Source organism: Salvia splendens, chromosome 15 (genome assembly GCF_004379255.2).
Source record: "Salvia splendens isolate huo1 chromosome 15, SspV2, whole genome shotgun sequence".
In the NCBI taxonomy this organism is placed as follows: domain Eukaryota; kingdom Viridiplantae; phylum Streptophyta; class Magnoliopsida; order Lamiales; family Lamiaceae; genus Salvia; species Salvia splendens.
In genome coordinates, this window is record NC_056046.1 from 8,878,090 (window position 1) to 8,903,125 (window position 25,036).

Consider the following 25,036-nt stretch of genomic DNA (forward strand, 5'->3'; position numbering starts at 1 on the left):
TCATCCAATTCGATCAAAACTGAAAATCTAAAATTTTATGGAAAATGAATCTATTCCAATTCGAATCGTTCAAAAATCTGAACTCCAAACAATAAAATCCAATCCGGTCCAAAAAATCCAAATATCCAATACCAAAAATCCAAAAAATTGAAAATTCAAGACCAAAATCCGAAAATCTTATATACCAAATATCATTAGAATTGTTACAAAGGTTTTATATCCGATGCCAGTTGCTGATGCTCCCAACAGACCTATGCGTGTTCTTGGAATTGCCGACTAAAAAAACAGAAGTGGCCACCACTCTCACTAATAATGCCAAACCCTAAACTTTTTAATTTATCTCCTAAATCAACATCCCCGCTCTCTCCGTAAGGCATTCGCAACGATGTCTCTTATCCGTCTTTTAATCATCTTATCTCTTCATTATTCATGGGTCCCACTATACTTTTCATCTCATCTCTTAGCTAAGAGACATCATCTGCAACCCTCCATCTCTTAACCATCTCATCCCTTAACTATTCATTCAATTTCATTTTTTATTTTTATTTCCAACAAATTCAATTAATAAAAACACACTTCATTAAATAAAATAAAATTACAACTTAAAATTCAAAAAATTAAAAAAAAAAACATATAATTAAAATCCTTAAAAAATAAAAATTACATAATTTAAAATACAATTTTATAGAAAGTATTAAAATTTAATTTAAAAAAAAATCAAATTTTATAGATATTATTAAAATCGAATTTTATACAATTTTTCATTTATATTTTTTTTATTAAAATCAAATTTTTTTAAAAAAATGATTTATTGCGTCAGCGTGACGACGCCCACTCGTGGGCCGGCGAGTGGGCGTCACGCCTAGCGCCAGCGCTCGCCACATGGCGCTGGCGCGTGACGAGACGTCTCGCGAGCCGTCCCTCGGGCACGAGACGCTTGGCGAGACGAGACCGAGACGGAAGGCTGCAACGCCATCTTTTAGCCGTCTCGTTTCTCCGAGACGAGACCGAGACGGCTAAGAGATGCATTGCGGATGCTCTAACATACTACATTTTTTTTTTAATTATTCCTATTTACAAATTTAACGGACCTCACTCATTTGACTAATTGCCGGACTCCCCACTTCTATTTAAACCATTCAACCCCCATTCTCTCTCCTCATCTCCTCCCTCTCTCTCTCTCCACGGCTGCAATTCTATCATTTCCAATGGCAGAAACTCCGTCCAATTCCAAACGCCTCACAGAAACCCCCAATTTCGAGGAATCAAATTCCAAGCGCCACAAACCCTACAACACCATTCTCTCCCTCCTCGACGAAGAAGAGGAAACCCTAGACCAACAAAATCATGACTTATCCGCCATATTCACAACCCTGGAGCAAGAGCTCTCCCTCGATTTCGACTCCTCGCCGCCTGCGGCGGAGCCCGCCGAGGAAAACGACGGCGTGAAGTCGATCATGAGGCACCTTCTAGAAGCCTCCGACGACGAGCTAGGGATTCCGAATTACTCCTCCGAGGAATTTAATACTAATAACAATGATGATTTCGGAATTATTAAATCTGAGGAAAATAGCATTTCGGTTAATTTCTTCGATAATGGGCTCTGGGAATTTGACGACGAGGCGGCCAACTATTACACGATTGTGCAGTCGGAGCTATTTATGTAGATTTTATTTTTTTTAGGGGGGAGGGTGGAGTTAGTGGGGAATATAGGGGTGAAAATGTTATTAAGGAGGAAGACAGGGGGTTTGGGAAAAGAAAACATTGGATGCGGTTTTCGTTATGGTCCCCTCTCTTTGCTAGAATTGGATATGTTCCCCTTTTTTTCTTTTATTTAGATTAGAATAAATTTAAAGATGTAGAATTGGGAAACCAAATAAAAAGTTATTCCTTTTTATTGCTGCTACAGAAATGTGAAATGACAGGGAATCGATTTGCACTCATCGTATTTATTTATTTGTTACTATTATTAAGCTTATTTGTAAACTATAATTTCAACTCAATGATCGTTTATATTTTTAAATTTTTTATTAAAAAATTGTTTTGGGAAAATTTAGATCATTAATAAGAATTTTCGCATAATGATTTATATAAAATTTGGATAAGTTAAAATAATTTATAAACGAAAAATACTCCATAAAAAAACTTCTTGTAGCCTAACTCCAAGAACTCATACTCCAAATCAAACTTCAAATTCTACCACAATTTAACTTTTTTGTTGTTATCCAATTTCATATTTATTTTTTCAATAAATAATACTAAATTAAGAAGTCTCGGTTTGTCATTTTGTCATTTCAGGATGTCCATGAAAAATAGTCCAATTTCTAAAAATGGAAAGTTTTTCTCTCGTGCTTTTCCCATTTTTTCTCATGTCTTATACTTTATCAATTTTTTCTCTCTCTCTTACTTTACCCGTTTTTTCTCTTACTTTATCAATTTCTTATTAAAACTTTGTCGTCTAAAAATCAAAATATGGGCTATCGTCTAACCCCGTTAACAAATAAGAAGTCACGTTATCCGGCTTCGTGGTTTGTGGCCAGATCTAGGTTGGCCTACCTATCACTGGTTTTTTCTTGAGATTTTCAGTAAATAATGCGTGCATCGTGTTTGGCTAATGTCTATGCTAAACTGAGTTTTCGATCTTCAATCTTTTACTTACTATATAGTGTTTCTTGTCATGCATGTTTCATTTTCAAGTTTCAACCACTTAGATCTGTGTAGATCTATTGAGATTTGTAACATTTGTTGTATTTTTGAATTGTACTATCATTTTATTTTTCGCTGTAATTAATTTGTTAGTTGTGAGACTTATCATATCATGTTGTTCCATATAAAAGAAGTCTCAGTTATACAATAAATTTTACGAGTTTGATCCTTTTAATCTAACCCGCAATCTAATTTACACCAAATCGCATTAATACAGCTTGGTTGATTTGAAATTTTGAATACTTATGGAGTAGTACAATTCAATTTGATTTGCAAATATTTGATGCATCAAGCATCATCACATCAAACCAATTTGTAATTTAAACTAAAACAAATATACAAAGTTGATTGGTTAGATTCGCTTTTCAATGTCGTTGGTCGTCTTAAAGTTGAGGAAAAATGATTCCTTCTCCTTTTTTACATTTATTGTATTAAACGTCACAATCGTTTGAGCATTTCCGATTTAAAAATATCTTTGTCCTAATCTTTTTCTTTAGACACAAATACTTTGTTATTCTTTTTGTGTTCGATATTTGGCATCCTTTTATATGCGTTATTCTCATATTCATCCCTTAGATCCTTTATTCTTCTTAATATGGGCTGTTAGATTTCATTCATCAACGGTCCAGATGATCTGCATTATTACACTATAATGTTGCATTATTAGTCGGTGTGCATTATTCAACTGAAAATTTGCATTATTAAATGACACGTGGCACCAATCTAACCGTCGGATGACAAAATTGTGGGGTTGAGATTAAAAAAAACAAAGAACAAAAGATACAAAAAGGAAATGAATACATCCCTATATATATATATATATATATATATATATATATATATATAAAATTGCCGGCTAAGTGGTTGCGAGTTGAAATATCACAGCCTTTTTCCCAACCTTTTTACCTCATAATTTTTATTTAACCATATTTGACGTTAAATTTTAAGTATATAACTTGTAATTTTGATGGAAATTTTTAATGACCAATACAGATTTTTTATGGTGTGCTATATTTATTAAAACAACTATAACTATAATTATAAGGAAATGTTTTTAAACAAGAAGGAAAAAGCGGAAGTTGACTTGTAGTGGAATGATGGTTTTGCGTTAGTGCTCAGAATTCATGCTGTCTGCTTCTATATGGAGTACATATAGGCTATTATCTGATTAAAATACAATAGTAGGAGTAACTATGACGACTATCATGATACGAATCGAAATAACTTCTTTATTAATTTGGTAATAATATTTGTTTACAATGTGATTTATAATTTCAATTGGTGACGTATTGAGTGCAAGTGTAGTTGTGGTCTATCTATTTAGGAAAAATATAGTGCATGAAAGAAAAAGAATGCAACATTTCTTGATTGGGAAAATCCTTTCAAATTATAGATTTAGTTTACTCACAATGATATGAATTGATAACATATGATCCACAATTTGAATAATAGTAAAAATTATAAAATGGTTAAATAAACTCAAATTAGTCAATCTATTACAGAATTCACATAGACTATTTTTTTTATCAATCTGTCATATGAGCATATGATTCGATTATGTCAAATGTGATAGTTTGATAAAATTAGGATTGTGTGTATTTAAAAGATAAGATTATCAAATAAGTAAAAATTTGTTAGTCTACTAACTTGGATATATCACTCAAAATAAATAAATTATCCTCTCAACGTAAACGCCCCAACTTTACTAATCACTAATCAGGCCATGTGTTGTTTGTTGATTTCATTGGGTTAATCTACTCGGTTGGGTTACTGCACTTGATTTTTCGGGTTATTCGGTTCAAACTAGTCGAGCTTTAACTATAATAAAAACCATAACCTTTTGCCAAAGATTTTTCCAAATTTTGATTTTGCATTTACTGTTCAGTAATGACACTACTCGTGGAGGAGTATTGTTGGATAATATGAAAAAGTTGTTGCAATGATGAGAGTTCAAGCTTTGTGCGAGAAATATAGAATTTGTTACCTAATTCACCCAATCATAGCTTTATACTTTAATATAAATGGCAAAATTCAACATTAATTGTCAAAGAAACAATTTCATCCTTACTCTCAATATCTCAACAAAACGACTGATAATGCAAAGAGAATTTATCGCTACAAAGCAGCAAACAGAAACTCAAACAACCAGCTCCCAACCAGTAAAATTATAAACTAAGTGAACCTACACTTCACTCCTCATCATCCTCATCTCCATCACCACCAGAGGCCTTCTTTGCAGCTGCCTTCAGGTTCTTTCGCTTCACTCTTCCGGGGCGACCACCACCGAAGGGGCTTGTGAGAGAGAAATCAATGTGCTTTTGGGAGTCCACTCGCACAAGGAAAGATGCGACATTGACAACCTGCCTCCCAACCCTGAAGATGCATATAATTATTCAAAGGCAAGAACAGGAAGAGGCTAACACTGTACACAAAGGTGATCTGTAGATAAACAAGGGGGTCATCTAGAATCAAATACGTGCATAAATACATTGCAGGTATCCTCAAATACCATGAGCTACAATCTAATACTCCCTCCGTCCCATGTTACTTGCACTGTTGCTTTTCGGCTCGTCACAAACTCCTTACACTATTTATAATTTAAGTTAGAATTAATGCATTTAATTAATATGTCAGTTTAAGTTAAGAGCTCCTTTATTAAATGATGTCTCATTACACTTAATATTCTTATTTAATTACACTAAAAAATCAATCCCAAATTTACAGCCAAGTGATGTCCCATTACACTTAATATTCTTATTTAATTACACTAAAAAATCAATCCCGAGTAACATGGGAAGGAGGAAGTATTTGGAAACATGGGTAATGTTCATGAATATAATTTTCATACTACTGCCATAGTTCAGGGGTAGAGAGTAAAACAATAGCATGGTGAATAGACTAATGAGAGCATTAATGTTAACTTAAAAATGTTCAAAATTGAGTATTATAGAGAGCTGCAAAAAACATATGTATCTTCAATACCTAATGTGCCTTTGCCTGATCAGGACTCTAGCATGGTGAATAGACTTGGCCATGCCTGCCTTGAAGACCAAAGTTTGGAGGCGGCGCTCAAGGAAATTCTCCACGGTGAGGGACAAGACATAATCGAGCTTGTTCTGGCTCTCATCCAGCAGACCATACCTGTTCATCCTCCTCAGAAGAGCCTCACCCTCAAAAATACGACGGGGATCCTTCTCATCAAGGGTCAAAAGATTTCTAGCATTGTTCCTAATACGACTCAAGGCATACTGAACCCTCCATAGCTCCCTTTTGCACCTCAAACCATACTCTCCAACAAGCTTTAGCTCAGCATCAAGTCGCTCCTTCTCATAAGGACGACGAGGCTTCTTGAATGTCTTCCCATCTGTGACACAAAAATGTTAATAATGTTTTGCACAATCTCATTCACACTGTTTACTTTCCATATTATATGTGCATTACATTCACCAATGACAGCCATTTACAACAAAAAATGAATTCCATTCTAGCTCAGCAAACATTCCCAATTGATTATTAGCATCTATCAATAGTAAAACTTACAGCTAAATGAATTAAGATTAGGGAAAAACAGGAAGACGATACGCTATTGGTATAGATATCAAGTAATAAGTTTGATCCTACGGTTTATCAACTATTGAGATAACATTCTCTACAGAAAGGATAAATAAGCAGATCGGTCTCCTTTTCATCTAGCAACAAAATCATCCACAATTACACAAACACACATCTCTCTGAATTGCATTTGTCAAATCTAGCATCGCTATTCATCATGAACACGAAAAACACTACATACAAAGTGGCAATCGGAACACCAAAAACTAAACGCACAAAAATTACAGAAAAAACTGCGCGTGAGTCGCGTATGCATATATCGATAGAACTATAAAGAGGTGCTATAGCAGCTTACAATTGCGGTAAAACGAGACGTGCACCATGATTTCCTGCCTACTCCCCCACCGCTGCCGTCAGTCCGCCGATCTGCTCTAGCTGATGGAGTTGTAATGGGGGACTAGGGTTCGGAATTAATTGAGGTATCAATTTATACTCTTCTATTTTGAGGCCAAAACCCTAATGGGCTAAAGTTAGTTATTAGCGTTATTGGGTTTCAAATTTTAGAGCAGCCCAAATAAATTACTTGTGCTTACTTAGTTACTCTTTTTTTTAATACTCCATCTTTTAATAATATATGGGAAAAAAAATTATTCAAAACTTTACAACATTAAAACAAAATAAAATACAGAGTGAAAACTACACCCTCCGTTCATGATTAGGACATGAACAGAGTCCTATTTTTTGCATGAATTTTAAGAAATTTGAATTGAAAAATGAGTCGAAAGTGAAACAAATCTATGAATTTTAAGAAATTTGAATTGAAAAATGAGTCCAAAGTGAAACAAATCTATGCATGTTAGTTTTATTAGAGCATCTCCAAGGGAAAGAGGTAAATAGAGAGGTAAAGTCATATAACAATCATATTTACTTTTTTTCCATAAAAATTCATTCTTCAAGAGGAGACGTATTTGAGAAGGTATTATAGCTTTCCCATTTTAAAGAGGTATATTTACCTCTCCATCAATGGAGAGGTAAAATATTATAATAAACACCATATTTTCCTTCTTTTCATGAAAAATCATTCTCCAATGGGGAAGATATTTAAGAAGGTATTACACTTTAGGTTTTTTAATGCATTTTGTACTATTATTTTATTTTTTTTAAATGATATACCTTTCTATATATCTTTTTCCTTGGAATGTGGAGTATTACTTTTTGGAAGGATATATGCCACTTTTTGAGAAGGTAAATAGATGATATACCTCTTTCATTTACCTTTCCTTGTTGGAGATGCTCTTAGAGAGTACTCCGTCCGTCTCAAGATAAGTAAAACATTTCTTTTGGACACGGGATTTAAGGAGTTGATATTTTAAGAGTTCGAGTAGAGAGAGTTAAGTATGAGAGAGAGAAAATTAGAGAAATAAAGAGAGAATAAAGTAGGTGGAGAATAAAGTAAGAGAGAGCGGAGAATAAGGCCATCCACATGGGGCGCCCTAAGGCGCGCTACATCATCAGTTTTATCCTCCTACCCTCCCACCTGCAGTGGGGCGCCATAAGGCGCGCCCTATGCATTTTTTTAATTGAATATTTAAATAACTACAAAAATTGGGAAAAAACTTTATTTCATTTATAAAAATTAATACATTACAATACGAATTAAAAAATACGCAAACTCAGCGACGGCGGTTACGGGCCCACACTTCTTCAATCATGTCGTTCATGAGCTGAGCATGGTCTTGTTGGTTGCGCATTGAGGCCTGTCTAGATAGAACCTCATTGAAGCCCGACGGTAATCCTCTAGCGGGGGGCTCGGTCGCCGTGCTGGACGAGCTAGATGCACCGTCATCATCGTTCCACTCGGTGATGCTCCCACCTTCATGCTCGACTATCATGTTGTGCATGATTATCCACGCATCCATGACATCGGCGATGACTTCCTTGAACCAGAGACGAGTCGGCCCTTTCACAATTGCCCACTGTGCTTGGAGCACACCAAATGCCCGCTCGACATCCTTCCTCGCCGACTCCTGCTTTTGCGCAAATAAAACTCTCTTCTCACCAATTGGGCAGCTGATCGTCTTCACAAAAATAGGCTACCGTAGGTATATGCCATCGGCCAAGTAGTACCACATGTGGTATTGGCGCCTGTTGGCAGTGAACTCGATGGACGGGCCGTTGTCATTGCATTGCTCGGTGAAGAGGGTGGATCAGTTGAGGACGTTAATGTCATTGTTCGACCCGGCTACGCAGAAGTAAGCATGCCAGATCCAGAGCTGATGGTCAGCGACGGCTTCGAGGATCATCGTCGGGTGGCTGCCCTTGTATCCACTAGTGAATTGGCCTCTCCACGCCGTCGGACAATTCTTCCACTGCCAGTGCATACAGTCGATGCTCCCTAGCATCCCAAGAAAGCCGTGCGCCGTCTCGTGCATCTTCATCAGGCCCTGGCAATCAGTGTCATTCGGCTTGCGCAAATATGTATCGTCGTAGGCCTCCACAACTCCCCTACAAAATCTCCACAGGCACTCCCGGCCTATTGTATCCCCGACGTGGAGGTACTCGTTGAAGATGTCCGTCGTGCTGCCGCAGGCCAACTGACTGATTGCAGCCGTACACTTTTGCAACGGTGTATGGCCGGGTCTGCCAATGCCGTCTTCCCGATACGTCATGTATTCATCACGTGACGGCAACGTCCGAACAATGCTGAGAAAAAGGTAACGCGACATTCTAAACCGGCGGCGGAAAACAGTCGGTCCCCACCGTGGTTGATCGGCAAAATAGTCTGCAACCAGACGTTGGTGAGCTGCCGCGTGGTCACGTCGGACAGACGTCCGACGTCGAATAGGCCTGTGGATCTACTCCGCCGCCGCCTCCTCGCGCTGCATTTCGACTAAGCATTCCACCATGGCCTCTTCAACGGCTGCATCTAAGGCTTCCGAGGTCGAACTACCTGACTCCGAGGAACTAGAACTAGTGGTGTCGTCGTCGTGGTTCATTTTGGTATGCGAGAGAGGTAGAAATGTGAGAGATGAGCTAAATGAGAGAGGCGAGATGTTCGTATGAACAAGTGAATGAGAAACGAGGTTTAAATAGACAAAATTCGGGAAAAAAAAATAAAAAACATGTGCCATCGTCCGCGCCCATCGTCCGCCTAGCCCACAATGGGGCGCACGATGGCGCGGACGATAGGCCATCGTCCCCGCATCTTCCGCGGACGATGTATCAGGCATGGGCGTAGGACGCGGACGATGGTGGGCACCCACAATGGAGGCATCGTTCGCGCCCGAGGACGATGGCCGCCATCAGGATCCCATTGTGGGTACCCTAAAGTAAAAGAGAGAATTTTTTGCTAAAAAGGGAAATGACTCACAATAAATGAGACATCTCAAAAAGGAATATGACTCGCTTATCTTGGACGAATGGAGTACAAAATATGACTGAAACATGTTAGTTGAATATAGGACCTACTAACGGTTTATACTGAAGTGAAAAGATATTTGTGTTGATGGACGAACCGAAGTGGCACAAAGAAACTCCTATTACAGGACAGAGGAAATATTGTGTTGTAGTAGTACTTGCCAAACAAAATATCTAAACTGTCATTGCAACTTTTTATGATAGATAGTCAAAGTCTATCAAAGTGGTGAAATATCGTTTTACTTTTGCAATGAATTGTCTATGTCATCTACTTTGATGACTTGTACTAAGTACTCCTTCCGTCCACAAAAAATAGTCTCGTTTGTCATTTTGGAATGTCCATAAAAAATAATCTCGTTTTTAAAAATGAAAAGTTTCTCTTTCATACTTTACCCATTTTTTCTCTCTATCTTTCTTACTTTACTTAATTTATCATTCTCTATTACTTTACCAATTTTTTCATTAAAATTCGTGTCGTCAACAATTTGGACTATTTTTTGTGGACGGAGAAAGTATTATTACCTAGTCTAGAGTGCAAAAGACTTAAACTTGTTTTATCGTAGATAGTCTCATGCTCTGATGGATAGTCTCTTTTGCTGTCAACAATTGGGTCAATTTTTTATGGACTAAGGAAAGTAAACTAATCTATTGTGCAAAAGACTCAAACTGACACAATTATTTGATCATATTAATAAAAGTAGACAGTTTATAAATACAAATAACTATAACATGTTTTACAGAATCTAACCATTAGTGTTAAACTTAAATATTCTATTCTATTTGTCCTAAATATGGTGGATAATCAAGTTATATTTTGGTTTGTTTTTAATTGCTAATGACAACATAGGTCTTAGATTCTTAATGAAAATCCATTTTTCATTGTTGCCCTCAACAATCGAACAATTAACCGAACCAAATAGTAGTTCATTGGTAGTAACTGATTGAAGTGAATAGCTATTCAGTTAACAAAATAAATATAAGTACTCTAATAACAAATATTGTTAAATTTGAGTCTCCAAACAAGTGATCATAAATATCACTTCATTTTCCTAGATCATAAATAACATTTTGGATAGCGTAAAAATATCTTAAATAAACTAAAATCAGTAACCAAATGCATATATATATATATGGTAGTATTTCATGTTTTTCTTGAATTGGTTCATTTTATTATTCCCTTTACTGGTTCTTTTTAATAATGCCTTAATATTAAGTAAAAAAAAGGTGTACTTTCACATCTAAATGACTAAAAAACTTGAAAATTTTGTTTGCTTCCAATAATATCCACAATATACACTATAAAGTATATAATAATGTAGATCAATCATTTTAATGTATAATGATTAAATTTGGATATTAACATTCTTCGACTTTTGCATTGCATATGAATTTTTCTCTAACTCACCATAGTATCCAATTAAATAAAATCAGAAATTACGATGTGATGTGGATTGCCTTTTTAGACGAAATTAATGTGAATAATTGATTCCCAATCAAGTCATTCAGAAATGAAGATCAAGGTAAATTTTTCTATATAAAGATACTATATATCAGTAAAACAAAATTGATTGTAATCACTAATAAGAGAAAAAAATGATATCAAGATCTTGCAAAATCCTTGATTGTTTCTTCGTCACTATCTGATCCAAAATTGCCGACACTTCGAGAAATACTACTCCAGTCAATAACTAAAAAAATGGCTCCACGAAAATAAAATAATCAAATTTTGATTGTGACAAAGAGTTAATCATGAATCGGATTTGTCCGCAAACGTTACAAATTGCTATCTTGTAAAAGAAATATCGTAAATGACTTACAAATGTGGAGTATATACATACTAATGAGAACATATTTTCAAAATGAATTATATTTTGCTTAGGCAGTTGGGACTTGGAAATCAATAGTAATTTTAAATTCAATGCAAAAAAATATAAAACTATTTATTTATTTAAAATAAAAAAGCGACAAAAACAAGTGGAGAGGAAGCTACTCTATCAGAACTAGGTTTCGCAATCCTGGGACTTATAATTACGTCAAATAATTGAGCTCTTATTAAAACTACATATTCACTTATGATGCACTGTCGGCTAAGTGAGGTAAAGAGATCACATTGTCTCCTCTCTCGTCTATATGTAACAAATAAGGTTATCAATAGTCACAATTTCATTGGCACTTCATTATTTTTAAATATTAAAATAAAATGAGTACGTATATTTTTTTTACCATTTATAAATTGAAACCAAATTTGCTCTACTTTTACACACAAAAAAATATATTCTTTTCTCTCTCTCTATATATATATATTCCTTTTTTTATAATCTGTTATTCCCTTAGCATCTATTTTTATTTATTATGGATGATAAGAATAAATTATTCTCCAATTCCCAAAAATTATACTACTCTACTACTGGAGTTACTAAGCCAAGCTTCTTATGCAAGTTTTAATGTGGCGTTGATAAAAAATACTATAAGATGAAAGAGAAACAATGGTAAGCAAGTTTCTATAAATAGAGATGATACTAGCCAAATGAGAAAATAAGATTATTTTTGGTGACCAAAGGGAGTACGCTTTAAGCACCAATCATGTATTTTCACATTAGTGTTGGCACATTTGTATCCTTTTGCGAAGGGATTAATTGGGAGGAGGGGGAAGACAGCTGACCATTGTGCTCGTATGTTCGGAGCTTATTACTTTGGCTTTGATGTGGGTCGCCATCAACCCCTCTGTCAGCATAACTAAAACTAAAAAAAATCCAACAACATTATGTTAGAAATAAGTAAGCCGAGTCGAGGAGTCCTCTATTCGCAAGACGAGATGCGCCGTGGTAGTGCTCTCAGATTTGACGTTTCGTCCCCAAAGATAAAATGACTTTGTCTATGATGTAGTAGCATAACTAACTAGATGTTCGGTGAACTGTATGATGACAATGGCAAAGCTTCGCTAAAACGACTTTCGCCCCTCCGCCGCCCCGCTTCTCATCCGGCCTACGATCAACGACTCAACAGTCCTTAATGTACCCTAATATCGGCATCGTTGAACCTTAATCAGCGGCGCATCATGTCCGCAATCCTCTGTTTCACCATGCTTCGCCTTCCCCTTCTAATCTTAAGTCGTCGTTGTTTAATTGCTTAGACTTCTTTCGCCTACGATTGATATCTTATTGTATTCTGATTAGGGGCTGGTTTGTAGTTGGGATCGGGATTAGGGTTGCAATCAAACCTGAATACAAAATCACTCCACCTGGTTATCTCTTTTTATTTGTTTATTTTTGCTTAAGATTTCTCAATTGTCTTTTAATATTAGATATATTTACTAAAATTTGCTAATCTAGTCGAAATGTGGCTTAATTACCATTTACCATTAGTTTTTTATCGTTCCGTTAAAAAGGATGACTTCGGCAACGTGTTCATTTGTTTGAGACTCGATTTTCGAAAAGTGAATATTTTTTACCAACTTCGAAAATGGTCCATAGGACTCAAAATGTACTTTAGTCTTCGTAAATGATAGAGATTGTTTGAGCTCTAGCTGTGATTAAAGAGGAAGCACTAAAGGATGAGATTATCTTATATGATGTTAAATTTGTCGATTTTGAGTGTACATTTCTTTCTCAAGAATTGATATCATATTTGGAGTAGATTATGTATCAATAAGTGTAAAAGAGAGAGGAGAAAGTGGAGAGGAATTGAAGAATTATTAATATGGAGTAACCGGATGATCTCAAATTCTTAATCACAAAACATGGTCTTATACTCAAGAAGTCAAGAACCAATCACTTATGCTAAACTATATACGCAATTAATAATGTAATTTATCAAATAAAATAAAGAGAAATGCGTTATTGCGAAACAACCTAAATTCTAATCCCTTCCTTCCCTTTACAAACATTTAATTTCTTCACTCCCAAACAATCCCTAATGGGGTAAACCTATCAATTCCAGCTAAGGCCCTGCAACTTCAATAATTAAAATATAGAGTGAACTACAGAAATGGTCCCTAGACTATGGATTTATCTCGTTCATAGTCCATGAACTTTAAAAATATCACCGGACATCCCTGGACTAAGGGTTTATCTAAAAAATGGTCCCTTTTCACTGTTTTCGATCAAAAATACCCTTTTGGGGGTTTGATCAATTTGATCTTTTTACACTTTTAACATTTTAAATCTGATATTATTTCAGTTGTACTAAATCTGATATTATTTCAAAATTGTCATTCTTCCTCCCTTTTGTCATCCTTCACTTTGTTTCTTTATTTCAATATTAGATTTAATTTTATAAAATTAAATCTTAAATTCCGATTTTTAAATATCAATAAATTATTTTAATTAAAACTATTAATTCATGGACAATATAAATATTGATTAAAACTATTAATTTTTGTTATTTTATATAATATTCAGCTGAATTGAAGAAGTACAGAAAAGTAATATTAATCATGATGGAAAAAATAAGAATTATTCTATTTAGTCTTCGTTCGGTTGTTATAATTGCTTGTGATTGAATATTATGAAGTTGACTAAAAATTTGACCATACTAAAAATTTTATATAGCAGTATTTTTGTTGAAATTTTCTAGTAAATTTTGATTGTTTTCAAATTAATAAACGAAAATTATATTAGTCTTACATTAGATGTATATTTATTTCAGAATAAATCGTGTTATATGATCTATTTATGATTAAAGTTATTAAATATTGATTAAAACTAAGGCGTTGTCGTACCTTATTGATTAAATATTAGACACTATCAAATATTGATTATGACTATTAATTTTTATTATTTAATAATTTTTATAATTAAAAAAATTTATTGAAATTTAAAATTTAATTTTATAAAATTAAATCTAATGTTGAAATAAAGAAACAAAGTGAAGGATGACAAAAGGGAAGAAGAATGATAATTTTGAAATAATATCAGATTTAGTACATAACTGAAATAATATCAGATTTAAAATGTTAAAAATGTAAAAAGACTAAATTGCCCAAACCCCCAAAAAGGGTATTTTCGACCGAAAACAGTAAAAATTGACCATTTTCGAAATAAACCCTTAGTCCAGGGATATCTGGTGATTTTTTAAAGTCCAAGGACTATGAGTGAGATAAACTCATAGTTTAGGGACCATTTTTGTAGTTCACTCTGAAATAAAAAAGAAAAAAAAAAGAGAGAACGAAATTGGTTTATACCTTCTCTCGTTCTGAAATCAAAAAGAACAAAAAAAAAGAGAGAACGAAATTGGTTTATACCTTCTCTCATTCATAATCGAAATACAATTCATGGCGGATCAGCTTAACTTGTAGCTCAAACTTCCTCTATATTCGCTCTCCGAATTCTAGTGTTTCACCTTACAACGGAACCACAACTGCATAATCTGAAACCAGAAATTACTAAAAATCGATTAATCGGATAATCAATTTTCAGATTTCGAGGAAAAACAGGGTAAAACGATGAGTAGTGGACAGAAGAAGAGGAATTTTCAGATTGAGGCGTTCAAACACAAAGTAGTGGTGGATCCGAAGTATGCTGAGAAGACTTGGAAGGTTCTTGAGCATGCAATTCATGAGATTTATAATCACAACGCTAGTGGACTGAGCTTCGAGGAGTTATACAGGTTTTGCTCGATTTGTGTAATTTGTTCTGCGATTCATTTCGTGCTATTTTGTTTTTCTGAAATTAGTTTCGGTTTCATTTGCTGCATCTGTTGATGGTATCAGTAGTTAGATGAGTAGCTAGATGGTTAAAGATCTTGTGGGACTTAGCTGAGATTTAGGTGATTTTGATTTGAGCTTCAGGATCCCTATGTGTAGCTAAATTTGACTTCCTCTGTTAGAGATGACCACCTAGTTATGTCGTTTGATTATTTGATTACACCTGTTGGCTTCGTGTTTAGCGGTAGGTAGAAAATATGCTTGAAGGAATGAGGCTTTGTCTGAATTTGTGTGCATTTCAGTGATGAACCAATGGGTACTTGAGGTAGAAAGAGTGCTTGGTGGGATGAGGGGATTGTAAATTAATCTTTTGACATTTTGATGATGGACGCCATTTTAATCTCTGTTTTGTGGTGATTAAGGTTGTTGTGATATGATGCCTTCAAATTGCCTCGATTTTAGTAATCTAATATGCAAAATGGAATCGAAAAGAAGTTTTTTTCTATGTTGAACTGTTATAAATGGATTGAGTCATATGTAAAGCGGTTTAGTGCGAGGACTGCGAATTTTTTGTCTTGTGTGGCTGGTAGAATTCTGAAGGAGCTAGTGAGTATAAGTAGCTTAATAGTATGATGTTATTGGAGTTGTGAAACAGAGAATATGCAATTTTTAGTTTATGCTTCTCCACAGGTTGCATTTTGTGATGGTGAATTATCACGGAATTGCTCAAGTGTTTAAGTTGAATGTTACCCTTGTTTTGTCCATTGCTTCCATTCTTTGTGATGTTTAAGTTGGTCCACGAAATTGTAGTTTTATGTTGTCATCTTTCTCCTAGCTATGAAAGATGTGGTTTTTGATTAGGAGGTTTTGTTGTGGATCCAGAAATGCTTACAATATGGTGCTACATAAATATGGGGAGAAGCTTTATTCAGGACTTGTGTCAACAATGACATTCCATCTCCAGACAATGTCCAAAAGTATAGAGGCTGCCCATGGTGGCTCATTCCTTGAGGAGCTTAACAGTAAATGGAGTGATCACAATAAAGCTCTGCAAATGATCCGTGATATATTGATGTACATGGACAGAACTTTCATACCAAGCACGCACAAAACTCCTGTTCATGAGCTTGGGCTAAATCTTTGGAGGGATAATGTAGTTCACTCAGACAAGATCCAGACTAGGTTGCTGAATATGATTCTTGAATTGATACTTAGGGAACGTACTGGTGAAGTTATCAACAGAGGGTTGATGAGAAACATAATCAAAATGCTGATGGATTTGGGTGCATCAGTCTACCAAGAAGATTTTGAGAAACCATTTCTTGATGTTTCTGCTGATTTCTACAGAGTAGAATCTCAGGAGTTTATAGAGTGCAGTGATTGTGGGGATTACTTGAAGAAAGCTGAACAACGTTTGAATGAAGAAATTGAGAGGGTATCTCATTACTTGGATGTGAAAAGTGAAGCAAAGATAACTAATGTTGTGGAGAAAGAGATGATAGCCAACCACATGCTTGGACTTGTTCACATGGAGAATTCAGGCTTGGTAAAGATGCTTCTTGATGATAAGTTTGAGGACTTGGGAAGGATGTACAACTTATTCCGCCGGGTTCCTAATGGGCTCTCGACAATTAGGGATGTAATGACATCCCACATCAGAGATACCGGAAAACAGCTTGTTACAGATCCTGAGAAGTCGAAGAATCCAGTGGAGTTCGTGGAGTGTCTGCTTGAGAAAAGAGATAAGTATGATAAGATCATAAGCTTGGCGTTTGGCAACGACAAAACCTTCCAGAATGCCTTGAATTCTTCTTTCGAATATTTTATCAATCTGAATCCTCGTTCTCCGGAGTATATATCGTTGTTTGTAGATGATAAACTGCGGAAAGGACTGAAGGGAGTGAAAGAAGAGGATATTGAGCTGATTCTGGATAAGGTTATGATGCTGTTCCGTTACCTCCAGGAGAAAGACGTCTTTGAGAAATACTATAAGCAGCATTTGGCAAAGAGACTGTTGTCGGGTAAAACAGTATCTGATGACGCTGAGAGAAGTCTAATTGTTAAACTGAAGACTGAATGTGGGTATCAGTTCACTTCAAAATTAGAAGGCATGTTCACAGACATGAAGACCTCTCAGGACACGATGCAAGGGTTTTACACAACCTATGGTGCCGAGTTAGCCAACGGACCTACATTAGTTGTCCAGGTTTTGACTACTGGATCCTGGCCCACTCAAACTAGTGTCACCTGCAACTTGCCATCTGAAATGTTGGCTCTCTGTGAGAAGTTTCGTTCGTACTACCTCGGGACCCACACTGGTCGGAGATTGTCATGGCAAACAAATATGGGTACGGCCGACCTCAGAGCTACCTTTGGGAATGGACAGAAGTATGAGCTGAATGTTTCAACTTATCAGATGTGTGTCTTGATGCTGTTCAACGGTGCTGATTCTCTCAGCTACAGGGAGATTGAGCAGGCCACTGAGATTCCATCTTCTGATCTCAAGAGGTGTCTGCAGTCCTTAGCTTGCGTAAAAGGGAAAAACGTGCTGCGCAAAGAGCCCATGAGCAAGGACATCGCGGAAGATGACGGGTTCTCTGTCAACGACAAGTTCACCAGCAAGCTTCGCAAGGTGAAGATTGGGACTGTCGTTGCACAGAAAGAATCCGAGCCTGAAAAGCAAGAGACGCGACAGAGGGTGGAAGAGGACAGAAAGCCACAGATCGAAGCTGCAGTAGTCAGAATCATGAAATCACGGAGGGTGTTGGATCATAATAATATCATTGCAGAGGTCACAAAGCAACTGCAGTCGCGGTTCCTGGCAAACCCCGGGGAGATCAAGAAACGGATAGAGTCCCTCATCGAACGAGATTTCTTGGAGAGGGACAATGCAGATAGAAGATTATACCGATACCTTGCCTGAAGAAAGAAAACAATTCCAGTTGCTGTACTTCCTTTTCAGGGTAGCTTTCTGCAGCGGAAATGTAACTTATTGACAGCTGTTGACATCAGTTTTATTCCTGCTGAATGCATTTGTTTTACTAGTCTTCATTCATTTCTTTTGCCTAAGTTTTCTATACCATAATAGGAAGAACAAGAAGCAGCAGCCAATTTCTCAACTGATTTCTGGATTTTATTTAAATTAGGATTTGCATTATACATACACCACAAGAGTATGGCTAAGTTAAGAAACTTATTCCTCTTCTAGATCACATTCTATACTATTTCCTTAACTCTCTTGACCAATGTCTCATAAGTTCAAAAGGAAAAACGGGGATACAAGCTGACTCGTTGCCCGGGTTAGGACTGCAACGCTCTCGTTTCCCTGCAAGCTTGCACAGCGTGATTTTAGGGCTCTGATTGGAGGATGCGATTTTGTATATCTGAGAAGCTATTCACATCCTTCCCCCATAACCTGCACATTCAGGTAAGGAACTGTGTTACAAGTAGAAATGCATAGGAAGTTGAGTTTTGTAAAAAAGGCTAAAACGGCCACCAGCAGTCAATTCCGATAGCATTAGCCCCTGCTTTGTCGGCCGTTGCATCATCTCCGACATGAACTGCTCTGCTCGTCCCTACACAGATTTGACCTACACCATTGCCAATGTACATCACTAGGAATTTAGTAGAAACTAGTACCATAAAATAACATCTATTGGTAGCATTTGGGCCCTACCTAAAGCAGCTCTAAATATTTTCTCATCCGGTTTTTCGTATCCAACCTCTGATGAGATGATGACTGCGTCGAACCTAGAAACACAAACAATCAGGATATGATGAGAGAAGCCAAAATTTAACCATGATCATAGAGGTGGAAAAATAGATCTATATCTCAATCACCAACAAATACATTTTGAAATAAGAGGTACCTAGAAAAGCAAGCTATGCCACTCACAGATGTAATACATTGAGGTCCTTGAGTAACTTCCTCAGGCGAGAGTCAAAGTTGGAGACAACGGCTAGTTTAACTGCACCAGCCATTCATTTCAGTAGAGATGTAAATAGCAGGTATAAAGAGCAACAATACCGTTTATATAGAAAGTGGTTGTGTAAAGTAACGAGATGACCTCCAGAATCTTTCAGGGATACCATAGTCTCATGAGCTCCTTGAGGAAGATGCCAAGCATCACCATTGGCATAGTACTGGTGAAGATATGATGAGATCAATCAAATAAATTAATACAGCCTTGTTCCTGTCCTAGCCATTCTTTCATAAACCATAAAAAACAAGATAGAAAACAAATAGGGCTGTTTAGATCAGCCAAACTGAAGAAATATACCTCGTACACTTCTTCAAAGTAGTCCACACTGTCGCAGCCAGTGGCTTCAGAAACGACGTGTTTCCAAAATGGCTTGCCATCACCCTGTACTAAACACATAATCGGAGCCCAGTTAGCAAAGGAATGTGCTGTCACAACCTTTGTTTCGTTTCTTGATTGGAAGAATGCCCAATGCACACATTAAACCAACCATATCATATACTCCCCTAATGTTTGAAAAAGAAGCACTTTCACTGCTTCGTCCTTTAAAATCAACAAAACTTAGACACTAGACTGTTTGATCAACCAAAGCAATCACCCATTCCTTTCAAAGTGACACACGAAAACTACCATATGCTAACGTTACAACTTTGGTGAGCATTTTGGTCTCTAAAATCAACAAGCACTAATGAGAAGCTGTTCAATCATTCATTCATATAAAGAATGCCTATATACACACATTAAAACTACCAACAGACACTCAGGACACCGTTCAATGAATCAAACACTGCAATCATTCATACTACCTTTCAAGAATGCCACATCAAAACTAACTACCATATGAATATTCCAAACCTTTGAAAAATCCAAAACTAAGCACCTGGTATCGAAGTTTCTGAGGCCATGTTGCAGAGAAAGCCCTTCTGAAACCTTGCTTTATATCAGCTGCAGTGGACTGCAGACCTGAAAAAATCAGCACAAAACCATAAACCCCCCTTTTCACAATTCACCAATTTATCGACACCCACTATTCCAAGATTTCATCTTTATACACCAAAACAAGAAACAAATTCGAGAAGATCGCTAATCTCACACCATATTTTGTGCCGATGGTCAAGTAAATTTCTTCGACCGGCTTCGCCAATTGCAGCAACGTGCCACCGGCGTCCAACAACAATCCGTCATACGCCCTCTCGCGCTTTCCATCATTACCTGAATTGTGGAAAAGCCATCAAAACTAACGCCATTTGAAGGCAATGAAAGAATAAGATCAATGCGAAATCGAGATGAATTATGACCTCTGTGAACTGTGGAGGCTGACGAAACGGAGGAGAATCTTAGAGGTGTGGGTTTTGGGAGCTTGAACTTGAAATTGAAGGGTTTAACGGCTCTGAAGAGATTGGCGACCTCCATTGTTGCAGCTGACCAACACAATATCATCAACAAGAAGGAATAATGCTTGAATGCTAATTCAATCCCAACAAATTTGGGATTTGATATTAATTTTTATATGTTTAATGTAAATGATAGATTTATTTTTAGTTATACTGGTATTAGGCTGAATAAATGGGCAAAATATGGCCCAACACATAATTATGAGCTACTTACGGATTGGGCTTTAAACCTCGCAATTAAATTTCTATGAAAATTCATTTTCACTAAATTCGTTGCTCAAAAACTTGGAGCAGCAGCCATGGCGACTGAGCTAGAAGAACTCATCGGATTTCTCTCACATGATTCTCCACCTGTATCCATCTCTGCTTCACTTTTTGTTCTGCTAATTTCGGTAACTTTTTCAATTGATGAGGTTTTTTTTACTGTTTTTGCAATATAGATTAAAAAGGCTGCGGTAAATATTTTTCGGGATTATACGGGTTCAGAAGATGGCTTACAGTCTGTCGGGAAATATTCTGCCGTCGCTGTTCCGTCTCTGTGTCGCCTCCTTGCTGAGAAAAAGGTTTCCTTATCTTTATTTTTTCGTTGATAGTTGACGAGTTGAATTCCTTAAATTGTTTGTTTGATGTATGATTTTTGGGAGAGGCTTGATTAGTTTGTATTCACTAGTTAAATTAGGATGATATGAAAAATTAAAGGTCACTTACTTTGGTGAAGTTTCGAAATTAGCAAGGGAGTACTTAAAGTGGCTGAATGGAAAATCAAGGCATGGTAGAGAAGTTAATAAAGATTTCGAATGTTACTTAAATCCACCTAAATAATCAAGTCAAATCGTTGAGAGTAGCCTGTTAGCTGAGAATATACTGCTAACCGTTTAACTTTTCTTGAACTAAATGGAGTTTTTGCTTCTCTAGTTTGGATGTGCCACCAGTAAAGTCATATATCCAATTCAGTTTAACTCCGTTGAACTGTTAGTCATGTAGACAAGATGAGCTGAAGTACAGACACACTCCTATTTGATTGCTATTTGGTTTCTCATCTGAATGGAAAAGTTAGACGATATTGTATCTTGGATTGCTGCTAGTTCTTTTGTAACATTTGACATCAGTATTTGTTTAGGAAGTGTCTGAACCTGCTGCAGAAGCCCTTGTTAATTTGTCACAAGTACCAGATTTGGCAGGAAAGATGGTTGAGATGGGTATTGTCAAAATTGTGATGGATATACTTTACAGAATAGACTGCGACATAAAACACTTACTGGTCATGCTTATTGTCAATGTAACACAACTGGATGCTGGAATTGAGTCTTTACTTCAGGTTACCATTACCATTTCCTTGGCTTTTCATTTTGTCCTTTTATTTCTGGTGTTGTACTATATGAAAGTTCTTTAGTTGAATAGTCATCGGCCTTAAACTGTGCATTTTTTGTTGAAATGCTGTTGGAGTTTATTGTATCCTAGTTTTTCAAAAGATTGGTCAACAAAAATTAATATAGTGAATATTATTCTGGATTCCAGAATGGAGATGAGAAGATGCAAGGTCTGTACGTCATGAAGCTGGTTCGATCATTTTGTGCTTCATCTTGTTCTAGTGAAAGGAAAGGTCAGTTTTCCTTCCATTCTTTATGTATTGTATCATTTCAATATCTTTGCAAGTATTGCAGGAACGTCAAACAAGTTGTAATCCTATTCTGGTAGTGTATGTGATTTATCTTATGTTTCTGGTCATTCTTTAGGCAGTTCAGGATCCAATCATCCTACAATTATATTTGATGGCTTAACCTTTGTCATCTTTTTTACCCTTACTAGGTGATGATCCTTTTGAACATGTGGCTTCTATACTTGTAAACATATCACAGAAAGAAGCAGGAAGAAAGCTTCTACTGGAACCCAAGCGAGGGCTTCTGAAGCAAATTATCAGGCAATTTGATTCACCAAGCCCATTGCGAAAGAAAGGGGTATTTCATTTTGTCTTTCTTTTCTTACTCCGTAGATACTACTACTAGATTTACTACCCTGTTTTTTGTTTGATATTGCTTGAGTATGAGAGCATGGACATAAATCCATAGAAACAATCTAAACTTAGTCCCTCATTGTTTATCTATCGTCCGCAATATTAATGTACCGGTCATATAGTGATCAACTGTTTTTTGTCCATTTAATTTATCTACATCTCTGGTACTTCTCCGTAGTTCACTTTACATGTATTTTTATTCTTATTTCTTTCTGTTTTGAAAAGGGGTTGTTGAAAACAAAAGGAAAGTAGATAACAGCTAGTAACTAAAACAAGTTTATCCATGTACCTGTCCAAAATGCTTGCGTTGCATTCGAACCAAAACTCTTGGGGTGTCTTTCTGAAGGAATAGTTTGGATTGGATGATTATAGAACTAGCAGCTAGAAAGTAGAATGGCTTTATATGCTCTAAGACATTAGGTTAGCACCTTTTGAGGGAATTATGGAATGTTTTCTGATACTAGTTATATTTTCTTTTTACAGGTTTCAGGAACTATTCGAAATTGTTGCTTTGAAGCAGAAAACCAGCTGCAAAATTTGCTTCTTGTATCAGAGTTTCTCTGGCCTGCTCTACTACTTCCAGTAGCTGGAGAAAAGGTAAATTTTCTTTGAAAACCAGTTTTCTCTTTCGACTATTTTTTTCTTGTTTGCCCTTCCCATTATTTTTCTTCTCTCCATAACCTCTGATATCAGAACTCTAGTGATTAGTAGTAGTAATCTTTTGATTTAGACCGAAGTTCTTGTACCAAACGAAGAAGCACCTAGCCAGATATGTATAGCCCTTGACGAGTTACGTAAAGTGATCTAATGAAAATGATAGTAATCTCTGATATCACTTATCAGAACTCTTGTGATTAGTAGTAATCTTGATTTAGACTGAAATTCTTGTACCAAACGAATAAGCACCTAGCCAGAGATGTATAGCCTTATGTAAAGGGAGCTAATGCAAATGATAAGATCTAAAATTTTCTGGTAAAGAATTCTGTGTGGTTTGGCTATGTAGCCCGACATTCATGTTGCGGAGTAATGGTGAACCATGTAATCTTTATACATGCATTTTATCACCCATCTTATATTTCTGTATTCCTTTGATCTGTAACAGATATACAGTGAGCAAGATACATCTAAAATGCCCCCTGAACTTGGGAGTGCACTCTCAATTGAACGTGAAGCAGTAGATGACCCAGAAATTTGTGTTCAAGCCCTTGATGCTATATACCTACTCGTCTTACAGGTGAATTAGCTTATCCCTCCACTAAGACAAAAACTACCGAGGGACATTTTTAATGGGCGATTTATTTAGTGGATTAGCCTATATTATTTTTACCTACAGTATGCAAAAGTAGTGTTTACCATCGTTTCTTCTTCTAGGAAGCCGGCAGGAGGGCTTTCTGGTCCATTAATGGTCCTCGAATACTACAAGTAGGGTACGAAAACGAGGAGAACCCTCAAATAATGGAGGCATTCGAACGAGTTGGCTCATTGGTAGGCCTACTTCCTCCCCCTTCCCGCAATAGCATCATTTTTGCAATTAACTGAACTACATCATCACTGGTGCATCTGACAAGTCGTTAACTTACATTATTCATATTTCACCAGCTGATCCAAGAGAATGGCGTGGAGACAGACACCACACTGGCAACATAGGAGCAGCCCTCCCTTTGTTATTATGAATTTCCGGTTGGGAGGATAGCTCCATCGGTTTGATCGAACAGTGCAGTGTTCCTTGGCATCAGCGTGAGCACAGGTTATCAACAGCTTAGATAATTTCTTGAATTGTGTTGTATTTTATATATATATATATATATATATATATATATATATATATATATATATATATATATATATAGGGATGTATTCATTTCCTTTTTGTATATTTTCTCCTTTTTCCTTCTTGATCTCAGACCCACGATTTTGTCATCCGACGGTTAGATTAGTGTCACGTGTCATTTAATAATGCAGAGTTTCTGTTGAATAATGCACACCGACTAATAATGCACCATTATAGTGTAATAATGCAGATTTTCAGTTGAATAATGCACACCGACTAATAATGCACCATTATAGTGTAATAATGCAGATCATCTGGACCGTTGATGAATGAGATCTAACGGCTCATATTAAGAAGAATAAAAGATCTAAGGGATGAATAGGAGAATAACACTCCCCTATATATATATATATATATATATATATATATTTTTGGCAACAGGTGATGTGAAATATATACATATGCTTTCAGTGAATATTGTGTTCCAATCAATATTGGAATTCTAATTGTGTTCCAAGTCTAAATGAGAAATCTAAGTTATTACTTGAATATGATCAC

The 25,036-nt window shown here is 36.3% G+C and overlaps 5 protein-coding genes across 7 annotated transcripts; 3 read left to right on the top strand and 2 right to left on the bottom strand.

Annotated features, from left to right (window-relative positions):
* The first annotated feature begins 1,208 nt into the window (after positions 1–1,208).
* LOC121766667 lies at positions 1,209–1,667 on the top strand. Its single transcript, XM_042162938.1, has one exon. It carries the CDS (start codon positions 1,209–1,211, stop codon positions 1,665–1,667), a length of 459 nt encoding a protein of 152 aa, XP_042018872.1.
* Positions 1,668–4,694: 3,027 nt separating this feature from the next.
* On the bottom strand, positions 4,695–6,745 carry LOC121769293 (40S ribosomal protein S9-2-like). Its single transcript, XM_042166050.1, has 3 exons — positions 6,614–6,745; positions 5,689–6,070; positions 4,695–5,079 (listed from the first exon to the last, which is right to left on the bottom strand). Exons 1-3 carry the CDS (start codon positions 6,639–6,641, stop codon positions 4,896–4,898), a joined length of 594 nt encoding a protein of 197 aa, XP_042021984.1. The 5' UTR covers positions 6,642–6,745; the 3' UTR covers positions 4,695–4,895.
* An 8,117-nt stretch (positions 6,746–14,862) lies between these two features.
* LOC121767837 (cullin-3A-like) lies at positions 14,863–18,374 on the top strand. The gene is made up of 2 exons (XM_042164158.1): positions 14,863–15,282; positions 16,202–18,374. Exons 1-2 carry the CDS (start codon positions 15,119–15,121, stop codon positions 18,240–18,242), a joined length of 2,205 nt encoding a protein of 734 aa, XP_042020092.1. The 5' UTR covers positions 14,863–15,118; the 3' UTR covers positions 18,243–18,374.
* Positions 18,375–18,430: 56 nt separating this feature from the next.
* Positions 18,431–20,987, bottom strand: LOC121767840 (haloacid dehalogenase-like hydrolase domain-containing protein 3). 3 transcript variants are annotated; one of them, XM_042164161.1, is made up of 10 exons: positions 20,908–20,987; positions 20,598–20,720; positions 20,395–20,511; positions 20,180–20,262; positions 19,600–19,683; positions 19,387–19,462; positions 19,215–19,287; positions 18,996–19,069; positions 18,816–18,909; positions 18,431–18,734 (listed from the first exon to the last, which is right to left on the bottom strand). In XM_042164161.1, exons 2-10 carry the CDS (start codon positions 20,710–20,712, stop codon positions 18,668–18,670), a joined length of 783 nt encoding a protein of 260 aa, XP_042020095.1. In that variant the 5' UTR covers positions 20,713–20,720; positions 20,908–20,987; the 3' UTR covers positions 18,431–18,667. The 3 variants fall into 3 exon arrangements, with proteins under 3 accessions (XP_042020095.1, XP_042020096.1, XP_042020094.1); XM_042164162.1 differs by lacking the exon at positions 20,908–20,987 and having other exon boundaries at positions 18,820–18,909; positions 20,598–20,863; XM_042164160.1 differs by lacking the exon at positions 20,908–20,987 and having other exon boundaries at positions 20,598–20,857.
* LOC121767838 (protein HGH1 homolog) lies at positions 20,925–24,486 on the top strand. Its single transcript, XM_042164159.1, has 9 exons — positions 20,925–21,046; positions 21,134–21,256; positions 21,814–22,011; positions 22,212–22,296; positions 22,503–22,651; positions 23,191–23,304; positions 23,810–23,941; positions 24,079–24,192; positions 24,307–24,486. The coding sequence occupies exons 1-9, from the start codon at positions 20,993–20,995 to the stop codon at positions 24,352–24,354; spliced, it is 1,017 nt and encodes a 338-aa protein (XP_042020093.1). The 5' UTR covers positions 20,925–20,992; the 3' UTR covers positions 24,355–24,486.
* The last annotated feature ends 550 nt before the right edge of the window (positions 24,487–25,036 follow it).

Bases quoted from the DNA above. Each gene is read 5' to 3' on its own strand.
- LOC121766667 (XM_042162938.1), top strand. From the start codon at position 1,209: ATGGCAGAAACTCCGTCCAATTCCAAACGCCTCACAGAAACCCCCAAT.
- LOC121767840 (XM_042164160.1), bottom strand. From the start codon at position 20,739: ATGATATTGTGTTGGTCAGCTGCAACAATGGAGGTCGCCAATCTCTTC. The intron at 20,263-20,394 runs GTGTGAGATTAG...TGATTTTTTCAG, and splicing joins GACCATCGGCACAAAATATG to GTCTGCAGTCCACTGCAGCT. The intron at 19,463-19,599 runs GTATATTTCTTC...TATCTTCACCAG, and splicing joins ACTTTGAAGAAGTGTACGAG to TACTATGCCAATGGTGATGC.
- LOC121767837 (XM_042164158.1), top strand. From the start codon at position 15,119: ATGAGTAGTGGACAGAAGAAGAGGAATTTTCAGATTGAGGCGTTCAAA. The intron at 15,283-16,201 runs GTTTTGCTCGAT...TTGTGGATCCAG, and splicing joins AGCTTCGAGGAGTTATACAG to AAATGCTTACAATATGGTGC.
- LOC121767838 (XM_042164159.1), top strand. From the start codon at position 20,993: ATGGCGACTGAGCTAGAAGAACTCATCGGATTTCTCTCACATGATTCT. The intron at 22,012-22,211 runs GTTACCATTACC...TCTGGATTCCAG, and splicing joins GAATTGAGTCTTTACTTCAG to AATGGAGATGAGAAGATGCA. The intron at 22,652-23,190 runs GTATTTCATTTT...TTCTTTTTACAG, and splicing joins GCCCATTGCGAAAGAAAGGG to GTTTCAGGAACTATTCGAAA.
- LOC121769293 (XM_042166050.1), bottom strand. From the start codon at position 6,641: ATGGTGCACGTCTCGTTTTACCGCAATT. The intron at 6,071-6,613 runs GTAAGCTGCTAT...TTTGTGTCACAG, and splicing joins CGTCTCGTTTTACCGCAATT to ATGGGAAGACATTCAAGAAG. The intron at 5,080-5,688 runs GTATTGAAGATA...ATGCATCTTCAG, and splicing joins ATCAGGCAAAGGCACATTAG to GGTTGGGAGGCAGGTTGTCA.